General features: G+C 46.4%; 1 protein-coding gene across 4 annotated transcripts in view; it reads right to left on the reverse strand.

The window, feature by feature from the left end:
- The window catches only part of DGCR2 (DiGeorge syndrome critical region gene 2), a 213046-nt gene that overhangs the window by 28143 nt on the left and 162699 nt on the right, over positions 1-22204 (reverse strand). For all 4 annotated transcript variants that reach the window (XM_069215196.1, XM_069215194.1, XM_069215195.1 and 1 more), the window contains 3 exons: positions 21061-21264; positions 18784-18936; positions 16098-16334 (listed from right to left, as the gene is read on the reverse strand). In XM_069215196.1, the coding sequence (XP_069071297.1) occupies positions 16098-16334; positions 18784-18936; positions 21061-21264 (594 nt within the window). The remainder of the gene's footprint in view (positions 1-16097; positions 16335-18783; positions 18937-21060; positions 21265-22204) is intronic.

The following is a 22204-nucleotide window of genomic DNA, read 5'->3' on the forward strand; positions in this document are numbered from 1 at the left end:
TCTACACAGTAGTGCTTGGTGAATGTGTGAGGCGTAGACCATGTGGCTGCCTTACATATTTCTTGCATTGGGATGTTTCCTAGAAAGGCCATGGTAGCACCTTTCTTTCTGGTTGAGTGTGCCCTTGGTGTAATGGGCAGCTGTCGTTTAGCTTTAAGATAGCAGATTTGGATGCATTTAACTATCCATCTGGCTATACCTTGTTTTGAAATTGGGTTTCCTGCATGAGGTTTTTGAAATGCAATAAAGAGTTGTTTAGTCTTTCTGATGTTCTTTGTTCTGTCAATGTAATACATCAATGCTCTTTTGACATCTAATGTATGTAGTGCCCTTTCAGCTACGGTATCTGGCTGTGGAAAGAACACTGGAAGTTCCACTGTTTGATTTAGATGGAACGGTGAAATAACCTTTGGCAAAAATTTAGGATTGGTCCTTAGGACGACTTTATTTTTGTGTAGTTGTATAAAAGGTTCCTGTATAGTAAACGCCTGAATCTCGCTTACTCTTCTCAGGGAAGTAATGGCGATGAGAAATGCTACCTTCCAGGTTAGGAACTGGATGTCGCAGGAGTGCATGGGTTCAAAAGGTGGACCCATAAGTCTAGTTAGGACAACATTTAGGTTCCATGAAGGAACAGGTAGTGTTCTTGGTGGTATAATTCTCCTAAGGCCCTCTATGAATGCTTTAATGACTGGTATTTTATATAGGGAAGTTGAATAGGTAGTCTGCAGGTATGCAGATATTGCTGCAAGGTGAATCTTAATGGAAGAGAAAGCTAGGTTAGATTTTTGTAAGTGAAGCAAGTAACCCACTACATGTTCTGGAGTTGTGTGTAATGGTTGTATTTGATTAATATGGCAGTAGCAAACAAACCTCTTCCATTTACTTGCATAGCAGTGCCTGGTGGATGGCCTTCTTGCTTGTTTTATGACTTCCATACATTCTTGGGTAAGTTGTAAGTGCCCGAATTCTAGGATTTCAGGAGCCAGATTGCTAGATTCAGCGATGCTGGATCTGGGTGTCTGATCTTTTGGTTGTGCTGTGTCAACAGATCTGGCCTGTTGGGCAATTTGATGCAGGGTACCACTGATAGGTCTAGCAGCGTTGTGTACCAGGGTTGCCTTGCCCAAGTTGGTGCTATCAATATGAGTTTGAGTTTGCTTTGACTGAGTTTGTTTACCAGGTAAGGAAGGAGAGGGAGAGGAGGAAAAGCGTAAGCAAATATCCCTGACCAGTTCATCCATAGGGCATTGCCTTGGGATTGTTTGTGTGGGTATCTGGATGCGAAGTTTTGGCATTTTGCGTTCTCCCTTGTCGCAAACAAGTCTATCTGAGGTGTTCCCCAGAGTTTGAAATAAGTGTCCAGAATTTGGGGGTGAATTTCCCATTCGTGGACCTGTTGGTGATCTCGAGAGAGATTGTCTGCGAGTTGATTTTGGATCCCTGGTATAAACTGTGCAATTAGGCGAATTTGGTTGTGAATTGCCCAATGCCAAATTTTTTGTGCTAGCAGGCTTAACTGCGTGGAGTGCGTCCCTCCCTGCTTGTTTAGATAATACATTGTTGTCATGTTGTCTGTTTTGACGAGAATGTATTTGTGAACTATTATTGGTTGGAAAGCTTTTAGTGCTTGAAAAACTGCTAGAAGTTCTAGGTGATTGATATGCAGTTTTGTTTGATGTACGTTCCATTGTCCTTGTATGCTGTGTTGATCGAGGTGTGCTCCCCACCCTGTCATGGAAGCATCTGTTGTTATTACGTATTGTGGCACTGGGTCTTGGAAAGGCCGCCCCTTGTTTAAATTTATGTTGTTCCACCACAGAAGCGAGAGGTAAGTTTGGCGGTCTATTAACACCAGATCTAGAAGGTGACCCTGTGCTTGAGACCACTGTGATGCTAGGCATTGTTGTAAGGGCCTCATGTGCAGTCTTGCGTTTGGGACAATGGCTATGCATGATGACATCATGCCTAGGAGTTGTAATACCATCTTTGCCTGTATCTTTTGTGTTGGATACATGCGTTGTATGATGGTGTTGAAATTTTGAATTCTTTGTGGACTTGGAGTGGCTACTCCTTTTGATGTGTCTATTATGGCTCCCAGGTATTGTTGTACCTTGCGTGGCAGAATTTTGGATTTTGTGAAATTGACGGTGAACCCTAGTTTGAAGAGGGTTTGTATGATATGATTTGTGTGATTTGAGCACTCTATTAACGAATGGGCCTTGATTAGCCAGTCGTCTAGATATGGGAACACATGTATTTGCTGCCTTCTTATGTGTGCTGCGACTACTGCTAGACATTTGGTAAAGACTCTTGGTGCGGTTGTTAATCCGAAAGGCAGTACCTTGAATTGGTAATGTATTCCTTTGAATACAAACCTTAGGTATTTCCTGTGCGATGGGTGTATTGGTATATGGAAATAAGCATCCTTGAGGTCTAAAGTTGCCATGTAGTCGTGCAGTTTTAGCAATGGCAATACTTCTTGTAGTGTGACCATGTGGAAGTGGTCTGATTTGATGAAAGTGTTCACTACTCTGAGGTCTAGGATTGGTCTCAGCGTTTTGTCCTTCTTTGGTATCAGAAAGTACAGTGAGTAAACTCCTGTGTTTATTTGTGTGTTTGGCACTAATTCGATTGCATTCTTTTGCAATAGTGCCTGCACTTCTATCTCCAGGAGATTGGAATGGTGTGTTGTTAAATTTTGTGCTTTTGGTGGTATGTTTGGAGGGAATTGTAGAAATTCTATGCAATAACCATGTTGGATAATTGCTAGAACCCAAGTGTCTGTAGTGATTTCCTCCCATGCTTTGTAATAATGACCTATTCTTCCCCCCACTGGTGTTGTGTGGAGGGGGTGAGTGACATGTGAGTCATTGTTTAGTAGTAGGGGTTTTGGGGCTTTGAAATCTCCCTCTATTTCTAGGGAATTGCCCTCCTCTATATTGTCCCCGAAAACCTCCTCTATACTGTCCCTGGTAAGTGGACGGTGTTGCTTGTGAGGTGCTGGCTTGTGTGCTTTGACCCCGAAACCCCCCTCGAAAGGGCGTTTTACGGAATGTGCTGTAATTCCCTCTGCTCTGCGGGGAGTAGAGTGCGCCCATGGCTTTGGCAGTGTCCGTATCTTTTTTGAGTTTCTCAATCGCTGTGTCCACTTCTGGACCGAACAGTTCTTTTTCATTAAAAGGCATATTGAGAACTGCTTGTTGAATCTCTGGTTTAAATCCAGACGTTCGGAGCCATGCATGCCTTCTGATAGTTACAGATGTATTAATTGTCCGTGCAGCTGTATCTGCAGCGTCCATGGAGGAACGTATCTGGTTGTTGGAGATGGTCTGTCCCTCCTCAACCACTTGTTTTGCCCTATTTTGGAAGTCCTTGGGCAGATGTTCAATGAGATGTTGCATCTCGTCCCAGTGGGCTCTGTCATAGCGCGCAAGTAGTGCCTGGGAGTTCGCGATGCGCCACTGGTTTGCAGCTTGTGCTGCGACTCTTACCAGCTGCATCGAACTTGCGGCTTTCTTTATCTGGGGGTGGTGCATCTCCAGATGTGTGAGAGTTGGCCCTTTTCCTAGCTGCTCCTACAACAACAGAGTCTGGTGGCAGCTGTGTAGTGATGAAAACCGGGTCCGTAGGAGGCGGCTTATACTTTTTTTCCACCCTTGGTGTGATTGCCCTACTTTTGACCGGCTCCTTAAATATGTCTTTTGCGTGCCGGAGCATACCAGGGAGCATAGGCAGGCTTTGGTAGGAGCTGTGGGTGGAGGAGAGTGTGTTGAACAAGAAATCATCCTCGACCTGTTCTGAGTGGAGGCTAACGTTGTGAAATTGTGCTGCTCTAGCCACCACCTGAGAGTACGCGGTGCTGTCTTCTGGTGGAGATGGCTTTGTAGGGTATGCCTCCGGGCTGTTATCTGACACTGGGGCGTCGTATAGGTCCCATGCGTCCTGATCTTGGTCACCCTGGCTCAAGGTGGTGTGAGCTGGGGAGTGTGATGGAGTTTGTGCTGGTGAAACGTTAATCACGGGTGGAGGAGAGGGTGGTGGTGTAACTCTTTTCACCACTTTTGGTTGTGGTGCTTGTTCCGTCTGGAACTCCAACCTTCTCTTTCTCCTAATGGGGGGAAGGGTGCTTATTTTTCCTGTCCCCTGCTGAATGAAGATACGCTTTTGCGTACGGTCCACATCAGTTGCTTGTAGCTCTTCCTCAAACCTATGCTTTTGCATTTGGGAGGTTAGCGAGTGCTCTTCTGTAGAAGAGCCTGAAGCTGGGTCGCTTGCAGTTTGTTTCGGCATCGAAACTTTGTCTGCGTGTTTTTTCGGCTCCGAGGTGACTTTTTTCCTTTTCGGGGCCGAAACCTCTCGGCGTCGATCTGTTTCGGTGCCGCTGTCTCGGCGTCGAGCCGTGTCCACACCGGCATCTCGGTGTCGAGGCTTGTCTCCAGCACTTTCTCGGTCCCGAGAAGGCTGCGTGCCGGTGTCTCGACCGGAGTCGGACGATCTCGGCACTGTTTGGGCCTTTTTCGGTGCCGACGGTCGGTCACCGAATTTATGGGTCGAGCCATGGCCTGGTGGCAGTGGCGTCCCCTGGGCCTTGTAAATGTTTCTTTGTGTGGTTTTCGACGTCTTACTCACGGTTTGTGTATCGTCGAATCCTTCGGAGTCTGAGTCTTGGATCGAGAAGGTACCTTCTTCTTCCTGTTCCTCGAACTCCGGTTGGGCTGTTGGTGCGGACGCCATTTGAAGTCTTCTGGCTCGACGGTCTCGGAGTGTTTTTCGGGACCGGAACGCACGACAGGCCTCGCAGGTGTCTTCGCTGTGCTCAGGTGACAGGCACAGGTTGCAGACCAAGTGTTGGTCTGTGTAGGGGTATTTATTGTGGCATTTGGGGCAGAAACGGAACGGGGTCCGTTCCATCGGCGTTCTTCAGCACGCGGTCGGGCCGACCAGGCCCCGACGGAGGATCGAAAAACTACCCCGAAGGGCACCGGAGCTCTTCGATCTTCGATGCGGTGTGGAATCTAAGTACGCCGATCCCGAATGCAACAATACCGACGAAAATCTTCCGAAATTAGCTAATTTTCCGTTCCGAAACTCGGAGCGACAGGAACACGTCCGAACCCGATGGCGGAAAAAAAACAATCGAAGATGGAGTCGACGCCCATGCGCAATGGAGACAAAAGGAGGAGTCACTCGGTCCCGTGACTCGAAAGACTTCTTCGAAGAAAAACAACTTGTAACACTCCGGCCCAACACCAGATGGCGAGCTATTGCAGAACATGCGTATCTACAGCGACAGATGCCATCGAACATTACATTCTCTATTTTGCCCACAAGAGGCAGTTGAGTTAATCAAGTCAACCTGCCTTTTCATGCTCCTAAAATATAAAGGCGGAGTGGGACTGAGAAAAGAAATGCTCTTTATTGAACAGGGATGGCAATGCTCGCAGTAGTGGAAGGGAATTTGAGTAGAATGTCTTGCAGTTAGAAGGTACCAGGAAACGTGTAAGTATATTACATAAATCAATCTCTAAAAAGGACTTGGACTACCAGATGTTGGAAACATCACTAGACACTTGAACACTTGAATTAAAACAATTACTGAGTGGAGCTCTGATCCAGATGACAACAACTTGTAGGAGAACAAAGACTGCTCAGGTTCAATGATCTGCTTAGCAGTGGGTGTTTAAGGGCCTGAGGCTTTACTCACTCCTGCCAAAGAATACCACTAATAAAGTTGGCCCTGTGTGGTGGGAGAAAGGGGGGGGGTGGATGATTCATCAGTGGTTCTTGCACTATTTTCTGAAGACAACTCTTACAAATTAATAATAAGCAGGGGGTGAAAAGCATTAAAACATGGGAAGATATGGCTGCACATTGTCAGAAAAGCAGTGGATAGCATCTACACATGGCAGCAGAGCACCACACTAGTACCCACCACCCCCCAAGCAGTCAGTAGTGTCCCAGCCTGCCTTAATATTTAGCTGCATCCTGGATATTTTGAATTTTTTCCAAAGATGCCCGAAATTAATCTCGAAAACCAAGATCTTGCTCGATCAGTATGCATTTATAATGATCTAAGAGGCAAACTATATTAACTGACCTTAATGGCAGCTCAGAGAAGGGAACGTGTTCTTCCAAAACCTCAATCCATTTTCGTCTCTTTGCCTGGAGGGGTTGTAGGGAAACGCATTAGGGTGACTGGATCACCAAAGTCTGGGTCACCCAGTTTCAGTCTGTGGTGCCTGGCCACCAGTTTGGGCAAGAGCAAAGCTGTGCCCAAGTACCCATAACTGTGTCATTCAGGGCATCTTTAAAATGAAAGCAAGGGCTCAAATAAGGCTGTGTCAAGAAGCAAAACCTTGGACATTTCTTTTTGACTTCGAAGTACAAGTTACTTACCTTCGGTAAGGAAATATCTGGTAGAGACATTCTAGTTGAAGATTCCTTACCTTAGAATTTCCCCCAAGCGTCAGACTGGATCCAGAGATTGTTCTTCAAGCAATACCCTTGTGCGTCGGTAGGTGGTGTCGGTCAACTCCACAGACGTCGTGATGACGTCAGGATTAGCACATAGGCGTCGCCTCAGGACAGTGACGTCAGTTTCTTTTAACGACTTTCCACACCAAAGTGCAGAGCCGCTAAGAACACTGGTTTCTCGGTGCGCCAGAGCCAAGGACCTAAACGGGGGAATCCCTGTACCTAGAAAATCGGTTCGCAAGCGGGGAGGATGGGTGGGTCAGTAAGGAATCTGCTACTAGAATATGTCTCTACCACATATTTTGTTACCGAAGGTAAGTAACTTGTACATCTGATAGAGACTTCCAGTTGTAGATTCCTTAGCTTAGAATAGATACCCAAGCAATGCCATACTCGGCTGAGAACCAAGATCATACTAGAAAGTCCTGCAGGACCGAACGACCAAAGTAGTTGTCCCGATGGACCAGACTGTCCAGGCAGCAGTGTTTAGCAAATGTGTGGAGGGACGTCCACGTAGCTGCCTGTCAGATATCCAGGACAGGAACTCTGTGTGCTAACGCAGTGGAAGCAGCATTCGCTCTGGTGGAATGAGCACGCAAGCACTCAGGGGGCTGCTTCTTGGACAAAGCATGGCACATACTGATGCAAAGAAGTACTCATTGAGAGATGGTACGTTTTTGCACCGCCTTCCCTTTGTTCGCACCCACATACCTGACCGAGTTGATCGCCCACCTGGAAATCTTTAGTACGATTAAGATAGAACATCTTTTTGGGTCCAGATGGTGGAGTCTTTCCTCCACATGGGTAGGATGGGGGGGGGGGGGGGGGGGGGGGGGGGGTGTAAAAAGTCGGCAGGGTGATGGATTGGCCTACATGAAAAGGCATAACCACCTTGGGAAGGTAGGAAGCCTTAGTGCGCAGTAACACTTTGTCAGGGTGCACAGACAAGAATTGAGGTTTAGACGAAAGGGCCTGAAGCTCACTTACCCTGTGAGCAGAAGTGATGGCAACAAGAAAGACAGTTTTGAAGGTGAAGAGCCGTAAGGGACAATTGTGCATCAGCTCAGAGGGAGTACACATTAAAAATTAGGGACAAGACTAAGGTCCCACTGAGGCATGATAAATGGAGTGGGAGGAAATAAACGGGTGAGACTTTTTAGGAATCTATTCACAATAGGAAATTTAAAGAGAGGGCTGATCAGGTAACCTAAGAAAGGCCTAAATGGCAGATAAATACCCTTTAAGGGTGCCCAAAGCAGTGCCCTGTTGGGCCAAAGAAAGAATGAACAAAATAACCTCAGATAGAGGGGCAGAGAGGGGACCAACAGATTTGTTAGTGCACCAATCCACAAATTTATGTCAGTGACAGGCATATACCGTTTTGGTGGAGGGACGCCTGGCTGCCAAGGTAACATCACAGACTTCAGGTGGAAGATCAAAAGTCAGCAACTGGCGGCGCTCAATCTCCACACACGAAGGCGGATATTGGACAGGTTCGGGTGGAGAACCGTCCCCTGCTGCTGCGACAGAAGATCCGCCAGAAGAGGCAGTCAGAGTGGAGGATCGATAGCCATACTCAATGGCTATGGATACTCTCCGTGCCAAGTCCGGAGCCACCAAGATGACTTAGGTCCGGTTGTTCCTGATCTTCTTGAGAACTCTGGGCAGAAGCGGTATAGGCTGAAAGAAGGCCAGAGTTCCACTCGAGACATAGCGCCTCCGAGCGAGTGCAGTCTTGGAAACTCCAACGCGCAAAACAGCTGACATTGCGCGTTCTCTGCGGAGGGCAAACAGATCTAACCAAAGCTCTCCCCACTGCTGAAAGAGACCTTGCCCCACCTCCGGATGGAAACGGCATTCGTGTTCGGCTGTGCATTGACGGCTAAGTTCATCTGCTCTGGCGTTGAGAGAATCCGCCAGATTTTGAACCACCAGGTTAATGCCCTGATGTTCCAGCCATGTCCAGAGACGTAGTGCCTCCTGACAAAGGGTCCAGGACCCTACTATGCCCTGTTTGTTGCAGTACCACATGGCAGTAGTATTATCCGTGAACACCTGCACTACCTTCCCTTTGAGAGGGGGAAGAAATGCTTTCAACACAAGCCTGATCACCCGGAGCTCCAGAAGACTGATATGAAGCCCACACTCCACCGGAGACCAGAGGCCTCTGATCTCCACCTCTCCCATGTGGCCGCGCCAACCCAAAAGCGACGCATCTGTAGCTATAGATAGATCCGGTTGGGGAAGGGAGAGGGATCTGCCATGGACCCAATGCAGATTCGAAAGCCACCACTGCAGGTCTTTTGCAGTCCCCTCCGAGATCTGGACCATTTTGGAGAGATTCCCCTGATGCTGCGCCCATTTGGAGGCTGCAGTGGGGGCAGAGGTGGCATGGGCAGACCTCTGGTTCCCTGTCCCATACCCACGTGGGATTCCACGTCTCCGGCCACGCAGCGGCTGAACAGCATGAGTGGCACGGATCGTGAACTTCGCTGCATCTGTCCCATCGTTGCCAGCTTGGGAAATGATAGCACGGGCCTCCTCCGGTATCTGCAGCATAACTTGCGCAACTGTATCCCACAAAGAGTGGGTATAGCGGCCCAAAAGGCATGCGGTGTACACAGACTGTAGTGCGAGACTGGAGGAAGAAAACAGCTTCTTACCAAATTGTTCCAGCCTTTTTGATTCCCTATCCAGAGGGTGCAGGAGGGAATGCGCCCTAGGAAGAGGAAGCCTGGATGACAAGACTTAGGTGTGGGGTGTTGGGACAGGAATTTAGGGTCGCTCGGGGCGGGACAATGGCAGCGGGCGATAGTCCTATTCACAGGAGCCCTGTGTTGGGTTTGGACTAAGTACCCAAAAGGACATCGGTGAGGGCTTCAATGAAAGGTAAAAGGGGCTCAGATTTGGAAACCCCTGGTTGAAGCAACTCTGTCAGGAGGTTGGACCGGACCTCTACAGTAGGTAACACAAGGCCAAAGACCTCAGCCACACTACTGACCACCATAGCATAAGTCACTCCTTCCGCTGTAGCCACGGAAGGAGGAGACAGGATGCCAGTCTCTGGGCAAGTTTCCAGTCCACTGGCCTCACCCAATTCCTGTGCCCAGTCCAAAGATGGGTCATCCTGGTATTCATAAGGGTCCAGGGACCCCTCCAATCCTTCCCCGAATTCGTACCCATAGGAAAAAAGGTCCAAATCACCTGGGGTGAGTAGGCCCCAATCACAGACAGAGGCGGCGGCAGCTGATGCTGCTCCGACTCAGTCGTCTGGGATAAGGATCGGGTAGAGTACACTATCTACGTCAGGAGCATCAACAATCGACCCAGCGCCGGGGAAGGTCTCAGTGGTGCGACCAGTGTCGGTGCAGATCTGGAGGGGACCTCGGTGGCCAAAGCCACCAGTGCGGAACCCGAAGGCCCCTCAACCGAACCCCATGAGCCCAAAGGCGCCGTATCGGGGTTAGTCCGCCCAAAAATGAGGCACATGGCCTCACAGAGCTCTAAGTTGGGCAGGGGTCGCTCGGGTTCCCGGAAACTCGGGGAAGCGCGGCGTGGACACAGAAGCAGGATGCGAGGACGGAGGCCTTGAGCATCAACACTCGTCCTGCGTCGCATCAGCTGAGCAACGGTGCGAAGTCGAAGTGCGAAGAGACCGATTAGACAACTTCTTACCTGTAACCAAAGATTTGGAGGAAGATGAGTGGTGGTGGCTCTGCAGTCTCAAGACCTTCCACTCGAGCGAGACCGGGACCTATGTGGAGTCGAGCGCCGGGACGCCATGAGCTTGACAAAACACTCCCTCAAGGCCTTCGAGTGCATGGCCCAGCACTCCGAGCACGACTTTGGGTCGTGGTCGCGGTCCAGGCACCACAAACAAACCGGATGCGGATCAGTCACCAACATCAAGTGGTGACAGTCCTTGCACGGCTTGAACCCGGTCTTCAGGGACATCCTCGACGCACCACAAAACTCGACAAAAGGGTCAAAATCAGTCAAAAAGAGACCAGGGTAGCTCTCTCCAGATCAGTGCGTGGCACTGAAAGAAAAGAACTGACATCACTGCGCTGATGCAGCGTCTATGTAATAGTCCAGACGTCATCACGCCGACTATGACGCCAACGACGCCTGCTGAGTCGACCGATGCAGTCTTTGATGCTCCTTGGCATGGTTACCCCCTGACTTTTTGCCTTTTGTTGGTGCCAGTTATGATTGAAAGAGTGCTCGGGCCCTGCTAACCAGGCCCCAGCACCAGTGTTCTTTCCCTAAACTGTACCATGGTTCCCACAATTGGCACAGCCCTGGCACACAGTTACGTCCCTTGTAAATGGTACCCCTGGTACTAAGGGCCCTGTGGCCAGGGAAGGTCTCTAAGGGCTGCAACATGTATTATGCCACCCTGGGGACCCCTCACTCAGCACAAGCGCACTGACTCTTAGCTTGTGTGTGCTGGTGGGGAGAAAATGACTAAGTCGACATGGCACTCTCCTCAGAGTGCCATGCCCACAACCCTCTGCCTGTGGCATAGGTAAGGCACCCCTGTAGCAGGGCCTACATCCCCAAGGCAGGGTGCACTGTACCACAGGTGAGGGCATAGTTGCAGGAGCACTTTGCCCCTAGAGTGTCCAAGCAAATTCTTATATATTGTAAGTGCAGGGTAGCCATAAAGAGTATATGGTCTGGGAGTTTAGCAATTATGGAACTGTGGAGTTTGTGTTTGACACACTGACTACTGGGAGGTTTGGTATCAAACTTCTCAGCACAATAAATACACACTGATGCCAGTGTGGGATTTATTGAGAAATGCACACAGAGGGCATCTTAGACATGCCCCAGTATACCAGCCCAACTACTAGTCCCAGGCTGACCAGTTTCTGCCAGCCTGCCACATCCAGACGAGTTACTGGCTACATGGGGGAAGTGCCTTTGTCACACTGGCCAGGAACAAAGCCTGTACTGGATGGAGGTGCTTCACACCTCCCCTTGCAGGAACTGTAACACCTGGTGGAGAGCCTCGAAGGCTCAAGGCTGGTGTTACAGCACCCCAGGACACTCCAGCTAGTGGAGCTGCCCAGCCCCCGGACACAGCCCCCACTTTTGGCAGCAAGTCTGGGGAAAATAATGAGAAAAACAAGGAGTCGCCAACCTCCAGCCAGGACAGCCCCTAAGGTGTCCTGAGCGGAGGTGACCCCTGCCTTAGGAAATCCTCCATCTTGCTTTGGAGTATTCCCCCCAATAGGATTAGGGATGTGCCCCCCCCCCCCACCCACAGGGAGGAGGCACAAGGAGGGTGTAGCCACCCTCCGGGACAGTAACCACTGGCTACTGCCCTCCTGACCTAAACACCCCCTAAATTGAGTATTTAGACCCAGGAAAACAGATTCCTGCAACCTGAAACAAGAAGGACTGCTGAACTGAAAGCCCCGCAGAGACTAAAATGGACTTGGCTGCAGTCCTACCGGCCTGTCTCCAGACTCAAAGAACCTGCACAGCGACGCATCCAGTGGGACCAGCGACCTCCGAGGACTCAGAGGACTGACCTGCACCCAAAGGACTAAGAACCTCCAATGGACAGTGGCTCCGTCCAAATCTACAAACAAAGAAACCATCTTTAAAGGGACTCCAGCCTCACTCCTGAAGCGCGAGTCCCCAATACTCTGCACCCGATGCCTCCGTCCTGTGTCCAGAGGAACCAACTCCGCATCGAGGACCCCCCAGGCGACTCCCACGACATGGACACCCTGAGCCGACCTCCCTGCACCCTCACAGAGACGCCTGCTGAGAGAATCCAGAGGATCCCCCTGACCGCGACTGCCCGATAACAAAGAGCCCAACGCCTGGAAGAAGCACCGCACCCGCAGCCCCCAGGCCAGAGAGGAGCCATCTACCAGTGCAGGAGTGACCAGCAGGCGACCCCCTCTCGTGCCCAGTCGGTGGCTTGCCCGAGGAGCCCCCCTGTGCCTGCCTCCATCGTCAGAGTGACACACAAACGGTGGGCTACCTATGCCCCGGAGACTGAACTTGTAATTGCTTTACTTACCTGAAAACCTAACTATTACTTACCTCCTCCAGGAACTGTTGATTTTTGCACTGTGTCCACTTTTAAAATAGCTTATTGCCATTTTTGCCAAAACTGTGTACCTTACTGTTTTTATTCGAAGTTCCATACTTATGTATGTCAAGTACCTTGCAATTTATGCATTTACTTGAAAACTGAATCTTGTGGTTTTAAAATGAAGAAAATAATATTTTAATATAAAAACCTATTGGCCTGGAGTTAAGTCTTTGAGTGTGTGTTCTCATTTATTGTCTGTGTGTTTACAACAAATGCTTAACACAGCCCTCTGATAAGCCTAACTGCTCGACCACACTCCCACAAATAGAGCATTAGTATTATCTATTATTGCCACTATCAACCTCTAAGGGGAACCCTTGGACTGTGCATACTCTTTCTCACTTTGAGATAGTCTATACAGAGCCAACTCCCTATAATGTGCAATTGGTGTTTGAGGCAGTGGATGTCTAAAGCAGAGGAGACTTTCAAGAAGAGTTGTTTATCATAGGCGTATTGTTGAATCTTGAGGCTGTTAACTGTTCGTAGAGCACAAAGCCGCTCAACGTAGAAGTTGATGGCAAGGAACAGTAAGGAACCCCGGGGGACTCTGCAGGTCTTAGTGATCTTTTGCCACCTTGAAGTGTCCATGTGAATAAACTGGTGTCAGCTGGAAAGGTAGGAGGAGAACCAGTGAAAGACGTTGCTAGTGAATCCAATTTGGGTCGAATGCTAGACTGTGTCAGAGGTAGCTGGGAGGTTCATTACTATCGTGAGGCAGGGATAATCATCTGTGATTAGGAGGGCATTATCCATGATGTGTAAGGCAACGGTCTCCGTTCTGCAGCATGATCAGAAGTCTGAATGGTAGTCATGCAGGTGATGGTTAACATCAGTTCTGATTTCGAGATTTAACAAATAGTGCTTTTTAGTGATCTTTGTGATATATGGTAGATTAGTGATGGGCCTGTAGTTGATGAGGTCATTGGGATCTAAGTTTCTTCACGAGGGGGAGGATCAGGTCTGTCTTGAACATTTCAGAGAAGAACCAAATTACAGGCATTGACTATAGTGAGTAGGGGTGCCAGCTTTGATGGAGGAAAAGGGTAAGGCATCTTCATAAGTGGCTTTAAGGGAGGTGAGAATGTTTGCGAGATCTGTAAAATATACGGTTTTGAAGGAAGATGATTGCAGGATTATATGGAAGGGGCAGGCGTAAGAGATGACGCAGACTTGTATAGGACTGCCTGGACATTCAAAGAGTTTGGGCTAGAATGCTATTCCTAGTGTTGGTTTTGATGGGCAAGGTGCTGGCTCTTAACTCAGGCCTCTGCCTATTAGTCTGGATGAGCAGGTCCAAAAAGAACAAATTAGAATGTTTCATGACTGACCTTGCACTGATACTAGACTAACGCTGCACAGAAATGGCGTTGAAGCCATCTGTATGCCTCCTCCCTCACACCCCTCCCCAAAACTTGCTGTGGACTGTAAACCTCAGGAAGTGGGCAGCAGCAGAACAGGCATCCGTACATTTAGCATGCCAACGTTCTGGGGCACTGCAGGGCATTACAGCATGGGATGAATGCGTTATCAAATTAGGGCCTCAGAAAGATGATAAACCACCCTGACGACTACAGAAAGTGGCTTACTATGTAGGGGCTCTGCTGGATTCCTCTGCAGTCTGTGCCACGGGGGAGGATGTGAAAGGTGGAGGACATGGTCGTGGAGGGTGGTGTCCGGGAGGCATCCCCGGTGTCAGGGGAGTTGGCTAGGAGAAGCGACGCAAAAAGAGGCGTTGCAGCAATAAGGTCATGGGTTGAAAAGGCATGTGTTTTCACACAGGAGTGAGGTCTATGGATTTGTTTATCGCTTTTATTAGCATGATGATTTGTTGGGCTCACCTAGAAGGCAGCACATTTATCGAGGGGCATGCATACTTCTATAATCTACCACCCCAAATGGAGAATATCCAGTTCACGTTGTATCAGGGGAGCAAAGTTTACAATGTCTATTATTCTACTGTCACTCACCTGTGTGGTGTTTATATTGACTGTTTGAGGTGTATTCTTGTACAACTGAAATATAAAAGCTAATAAAGACCAATTTGATAAACGGTAAAAGCTAAAGCAGACTTGGCGTTGTTGATGTGCTATCAGTCCTTTTGCATAATTTTCAATGAAGAAGGGGTTGAGGGCATTGTACTTTAACTTGACTGGTGGATGGGCTCTGTCAGTACTGGGTTGTTGCAGTGCTCAACTTTCTTGACTGGTAGCTTCAGTGATGGCATATAGTACTTTGCTTTGGCTGATATGATGAGCTGTCTGCATGCTGCACAGAGGGATTTCAATATCATGATTTCCTCTGTAGTTCTGTTTTTCTGCTGTCTTTTCTGTCTGCAGGTGGAACGCTTTTCAGCAAGGTCTTTTGCGTACCATGATGCTGAGGGCTTTAGTTTGCACTTGCATGATTTAATTAGGGTGTAGATGTTAACATAGTTTTCCAAAAAAGATTTTGTTGTTTAGAAGGGTGCTCGTGCCAGGCATAGATTTCATATGGTGAGAGATCGGTTCAAGTATTAGGTTGTCCATGGAGAAGTGTGTAAAGGATCTGAAAGCTTGTTCTTCGCTTTTGGGCTGACCTTGGTTTTTGGTAGGATGCTGAGTAGGGAGACAGACATGGCAAAGTAGTCAGTCCAGTCCAAGGGTTTCGATGGCTTGTAATGTTGAGAAGACAATATTGAGTGCGCAGCCTTTGGAGTGTTTTGTTTGTTTGACATGTTGTACCACGTTTAGTGTATCAATGAAGTTGGGTTGGTCTCATTTTTTGAGTTTGCGATGTTTTGGAGGTTGAAGTCAACCAAGAAGGTAAGCTGGAAACATCAGATGACAGGTGACAAACATCTGAGAATACATCCATGAAGTCCCTGCTCTATCTCTGTGGCTTGTAGAGGATACTGAAGGTGGAGGTCAGAACTACTAAATGCCAGAAAATTGCACATCAGCAGGTCCATACTGTTAGATGTTTCTAGCTTTCCTAGGGTGCAGGACCAAGAGGTCTTGTGGATGACGGCGATGCCATTTCCCTCCTTAGGTGCATGGTCCACACCATGGATGCTGTAGCCAGTGGGAAGGAGGATGTCTAAGATGTCTAAGGATGTGACGTTGAACAACCTTTTTGTGATGAAGAGGGAGTCAAGCTTGTGAAAGGTGATACAGTCTGCAATGTCTGATGGGTATAATACAGCAAAGCAAGCATTAATAAGCACAAGCTGGAATATGTGTTCTGCAGTTGTAGGGTGTGTAATAGTTAGTAGGATGTACAGAAGGTTGGGTCTGTGTGTTGTTGACTGCTATGCAAGGTCACCTAGGTCTAGATGTGATTGTGAGGCTTGGCAGCATGGATACTGCCTGGGACATAATCTCATTTTGTAATGTTCAGTGGAACAGAGGCGTTGGTTCCATGCACTTCCTCTAATTAACAGTATGCTCTATTCATAAGATAATGGGATTGTTCAGTCGAACATTCATAAAATTATAACAGAGGAATGAAGGGTAGGAGGTTCACATACCCGAGGTGGTGCAAAGTATGATGGTGGGGTTAACTGATGCCTCATAGGGAGGAGGGGGGTCATCAGGATGGTGTATCTCTGGATACTTGTAAGCTGTGTAGGGCGGTGGTGGTTCATGGAAATGGAAGGCGCCTCCTTCCCCATCATCTGAAAGGTGAAGAGGAGTAAGTCCTGTTCCAAAGCCATCCGGGCCGTAGTCAAAGCCAGGCATTCTCCGGCCTAGATTAAAATGATGCACTGCAAGAAAACAAAGACAAGGGCAGAAATATCAGATCAGTCACGTCAAAGCTTACATTTAGACTGTAGTTACTGTACCTATCGTTTATCAGCAAGATCTTTTAAAAAGCACTATGGATTCAACTTCAAAATCAAAATTTATGTTAACCATCTCCTGCACAACTACCGTTCAGACTTCTAATCAAGGTGCAGAACAGAGACTGTTACCTTACACACTGTGGACTGTGTCTTCCTGATCACAGATGATTACCCCTGCCTCTCGATATTGCTGGACCTCTCCTCTGCCTCCAACACAGTCGACCATCCGACTCTCATGCATACCTTGGGAGTCTTAAATGGGATTCACTAGCAAAGTCTTTCACTGGTTGTCCTCCTAACTTTCCAACGGACACCAGTTTGTTTACATGGGCACATCAACCTGCCAGAAAATAATGAACATCTGTAGAATCTCCCAGGGTTCCTTACTGTTCCTAGTCATCTTCAACCTTTATATGGGGCAGCTGGGTGCTCCATTAATAGTTAACAACATAAAGATTCACCAATACCTATGAGACAACTCTGCGTAAAAAGCCTTCTCTGCTTCAGACATCCATCGCCTCAAATGCGAACTTCACACCATCCAGACCTGGAAGTCCAGAGCCTACTTGAAGCTTAATCCATAACAGCATTTTGCCAGAAAGGTTTTATTTACATTTTCCCCCCAAATATCTCATGAATAGGAACTCCGATCCTACTCCGGCAATCGCATAAGCACCCACAATTATTTTTCTAATCCATAAATTCTTGCACAACATATTTAACAGGAAATAGTTGAAAGGAGCAATGTCCCTTCTTCCTTTGCAAACATATTCAAATTATTCAAGACTCTGCCGGTGACTAACTAAAGCAAGCCTGCCAAAGGAATTTTCAATTAGCTCCAATCTGACACACTGTAAACCATATCTGCCCACCACACTCATTTATTCTTGTCTGTACAACTCTGGTCCCACTACATTCAGTAATGCAGTGCAAATGTTAATACGTGGGTTTGAAAAAAAAAAAGGCACAATTTCTTCACTTTCTTTGTGACAAAGCTTCAAAATATCCAATAAATACCAATATTCTTGCCATCCTGCATGCACATACTTCTGATGGTGGGACTACTGCATACAATACAAATAGACCATACTTTGACCATGTGAAGACTACATTGGCAAGAGGAAGATTTTACACAAACAGTTCTAGCCTGTTTTTGTCCACTGCACGATATGCTCACCCACAGGAGGGCATATCGTAATGTACAAAGTTTATAAAGTGTTTGAACATTGGATGGTTTGACTTTGAGTGTTCCCCAGAAATGCATTTGCTATAACAGAAATGTTAGCTAATTATGTTTTTCCGAACCAAAGTTCTACTTTTGCAGTGCATTTTTGGTAAGAAAACATTCTGCCATCCACACAGGCCTGTGTCTGCCCCAGCAAGAAGCCAGACACATACTGTTTGCTTGGCTGGGGGAATGGGGGAGGTGGGTGGATCGGGTTATTTAGAATCACGTCACATCTGGCTCATTGCTGTGGCACAATTTTTCTTTGAAGTAGGAAAAAGTAAAATCAAATCAGTATTTGCCACTTTAACTGGGGCTTAGGTATCCATCTCCTTACTCTGAGAATGTTTCTAAAGAAAAGGGATGCAATCCAAGATAAAGGAGGCATGCCAAAGAAACCAGGAAGTGTGGATTGGAAGAGGTGGTGCTAGAAGCAACTCTAGTCCCTTTCCTTCCAACCCAACAAAAGAAAATCTCAGGTTCTCTTATCTCCCTATCCCATTCCGCCTTACTCCAAATAGATCTACCTGTCATCTTCCACTGATTCTCAAACAACTCCATTACCTCCCTACTGGATCCTCTTTCCTCTTCTGAATAGGTCTTCTTGTCTTGCACAGATTTTCGTTATTCACCTTAGATCCAGAGGCAACATCTCCTCACCATACCAAAATGGTTTATTGTCAAATCTGTGAAAGGGATCTACCATTGTCCCTGTTCTCGTGATGAGCTGCAACTTCATGAAGTTTTGGGTTCTCAATCCCGTAGTCTGCCCTCAATTACTGTAGGGTGGGCTACAGGTTGCTTTTTATCCCCCCTACTTTTTATATCATCTCTTAACAGTCAGCTTTTTTGCTTTTGAAGATACTCCAAACAGGATTTGTTTCCGGGCCTCAGTATACAGAACGCTGACATGTCCAAGTGTTTGGGCATTTATTTGTTTCAATTAAAATTTTGGGTAAGTTGGTTGGGTGTGCCAGGGTTTGACTAACTTCTACACTTCAGTTCCCCCTCACACCAAGGTTTTCCACCATTCAGTTCCACAAGGTAGTATTGAGGATTACGAAGGAATTGAAGGTCACAGAAATGAGTAACCACTTGGCTGCATTTTCACATACTAGAAAATAAGGTAAATTTATGACCACTTACAGTTGGCACCAATAAGAGACTCAATCCGCTCCCTCCGTCGCTGGCGCAGACGGTGGACCATGAACAGCAGCAGGGACAAAATGAGGAATGATGAAATGCAACTCACGATCAGACGCATCCCGCTCGCCATAGAGTCAAACAAGCTGTTGCCATCTATAAAAGGGATACAAATGATTTTCCACTTTGCACCTCGAGATAGCTGCAAACACATACATTAGACAGAAAACAGAAGTCTGAGGAGCAAGATTAAGAAAAGTGGTAGGAGAAGGTGGAGAAGACAAACAGTTAAGCTAGCTTACCACCTGCCCCATGAGTGTAGCAAAGCAAACCATTGTCACAATCATTCATTCAATGATTAACACTAAATTAATACAACTGATCCATTGTTTTCTACTTTAGTGATACTGTGAATTTAATATAGTTTTCTCAGATCATTGTCAAACCAAGAGAAGTACCATCTTTGGAGGTAGGCCACAACAACGAAAAAAATTAAGCGGCAACAAAATTATTTATAAACTACGAGAGTGAATATCAAGAAACAGATAATGGTTCAGCAGTCTTGCTGAGTCCCTTTTGTCTGACTAATGAGTTTGAAATATAGGTTATGTCAAATAAAATCTCAAATGGATGAATGGAGGAGACTGACTGTAAAGAACAAGCAAGGAACCTCCCACCTACAACAGATCAGGGATCTGGTAGTGCCTTACTCAAATACTACATGAAAACAGGCTGGGGACTCCTCAGAATGAAAAAAGCAACAATTCAACTAAGGACCGGAGAAATTAAACATCTTCTGGTTCCAACTGCCTAACATGTCCTCCACTTACTATTTAATTCAACCAAAATATGAATTATGCCCCCACATCTTTGAATATTGCTATCTTAAATCACTATCTAGATAGGAAATGTATGAGGGGGATACTAGAGAGGAGCTTGAGAACTAATTTCTACATCTTGAACAATACCTGTTGCTGACAGTCCTAATGCTACATAACGTGTCCTCTATCTAAACTCCATACAAATGCCACAGATGAACACAATTCTGATCAACTGCAGCAGGAACTGGAATTGCCCAAAAACAGCAAAAGGTGGTGCTATCATCCCTTTCAAGATACTTGGAAACTGCTCACGGTAAAGCCAATCTTGTAGTGTGACTGAAAAGTAGATGCTGAGGGAGATTCAATCAACCATCAAACTGTTGGATGACACGAAAGCAAATAAACCATCTAGAGGAAATACTCCAGCCAAATTCTGAAGGTTTATATGCAAAAGAAAGTGTACATAAAATAAAGAGAGGTTGCAGTAATAAAAGGCAGTTAACATGTTCAGCCATAGGAAGACAAACATGAGGTGGGAAAAGTCATTGACCAGAGCGACTGGGATTTTAATCCCTTTATGAGAGTTTAACTTAAAAAATAAGAATAATAAGAATAAAAAAAGTAAATCGCAATATTTAATTTCAATGCTTATAAACGACTGTACCATCTTCGAGTGTATCAAATGCATACGTCCCTTAAGATAAAATCACTGGTGTAATATACTTTCAACTCGATACACCAATCTGGTCTATGCACACACCTTACGAGAATGCTCCTCATACTACAAAAAAGTTCTCTACAAAGTCCACTACAGCTGCTGGAGCTATGTCAGAATCACATCATGAATATGAAACAAATTCTACAATGTTTTAGAATTTTATTACTTCCTGGTGCATTAGCCCTCAAGGTATATCAAACAGAAGATCCAATGCATAACAATTTGTGATTCAAGACTGAGGGCAGAAGGGCAAAGCATACTCTTGAATCTTTAGCAGAGAAATGGCTTTAGTGCATCTTCCTATGACGAGCAATTCACTAGGCCATCCATCAATCACACGGGCAAGGGATTTAATATCAAACAGTTAAGAAAAAATGCAACTCTTAAGTCATTACTTTTTTTTCATAAAATATGGGCTATATTCTCAATAGATTTAGTTTGGTTGAAATTAGTCAAAATTATTTCAGGCACTAGTACAACATGAATGAAATGCTGGACGATTTTGCCCTCATCAATATTCACAGCTGAACCCAGAAATAGAAGCGGACACCCACAAATTAACAGACTAGAGCAAACATGCATTATTTAATCAGTTGTAACGATAACAGGGTATTGTGCTTTGTCTACTTATCTCTGATATCACTGTTAGTTCTAGAGTTAAAAGTCAAATAGCCGGAGACAGTGCCAGAACGCTATCAAAATAGTTTCAAACCACAGCATCTACACTATCAATGACATTACCTGGGTCTAAACAAGTGAACTTGCAGCACTCCTTGGGATCTTTGCGGTATTGCTGACATCCTTGAGGTCGCTCACACAGTGCTGCCACACACATTTCTGGCTCACCGTTGTGACATGTGCAACTCAGACAGGGGTCATCTCCTTTTGGAGTAAAGTAATAACCTTCATCCACAATGTTGTCTTTAATGTCAACGCAGGTCTGACCTAGAAAAGAAACCAAAAATCATTGTTATAAAAAGAAAGGGTCCCGCAACTCCTGGCTGTAGATTTTCGCAAGCACTAGATCATGTTTACAACCTATTTGTTGTAGATTATTTGCCTCCATTTGTGAAGGACATCTCCTAACCTACCCCTACAGATGTTAAGTGCTGAGGGCAACTTGACTGAGTCATTTGTTCAGTGCGCCAGATTCCCTGGATAAAAAAGAGGGTGGCCCTTACATAGTTCACTGCCACTCTGGGTTTACTCACAGGAGCTTCCATACCTTGACTGGTATGGTGGTAGTTGTTGGCAACCATGCCTCCCACATCTACCTATGGGTGGTAGATGTGCCTCTTGAAAGAGGCCCTGGCTTGCAGTGCTCAAATTGCTGTAAGGATTCGTCCAAAATAGGTCCAAATATGTTCTTCTCTGTTAAAGATATGTTGAACACCAGAATTTTAAGACACTGACCAAAGCATGCATTGTTAGTGTAGTGCTAATAGAAAGATGCTTGGTAACCTTAAATGTGACATCCAGGGAGGATTTTAATCATGCACTGGCTTTTCTTTTTTCCTCCTCTTGGATAACAGTTTTAGCTCTTTTTAAATTATTTAGACAAATACATGAGGTCTTCTATCTAGACCCACTAATTGTGTCTGTAGGAAAATGCCTCCTTGGCATGGTTACCCCCTAACATTTTGCCTTTTGTTGATGCCAGCTTTGAAAGTGTACTGGGACCCTGCTAACCAGGCCCGAGTTAAGGCGTTAAGGACTCTCTGTAAGCTAAGACAAATTAGAACTAGTTCCAATCCTACCAAGGTCAAGCTCCAGGAGCTCTTGGCAGAATACACCAGGGACCACCCTACAGAAGGGGAAGACCTCCCCTCAGATGGGGAAGAAGTTTGGGATCCCCCCCCCCACACACTCGAACTAGGGAGACCAG

The sequence above is a fragment of the Pleurodeles waltl genome, chromosome 11 (assembly GCF_031143425.1).
Source record: "Pleurodeles waltl isolate 20211129_DDA chromosome 11, aPleWal1.hap1.20221129, whole genome shotgun sequence".
Lineage (NCBI taxonomy): Eukaryota > Metazoa > Chordata > Amphibia > Caudata > Salamandridae > Pleurodeles > Pleurodeles waltl.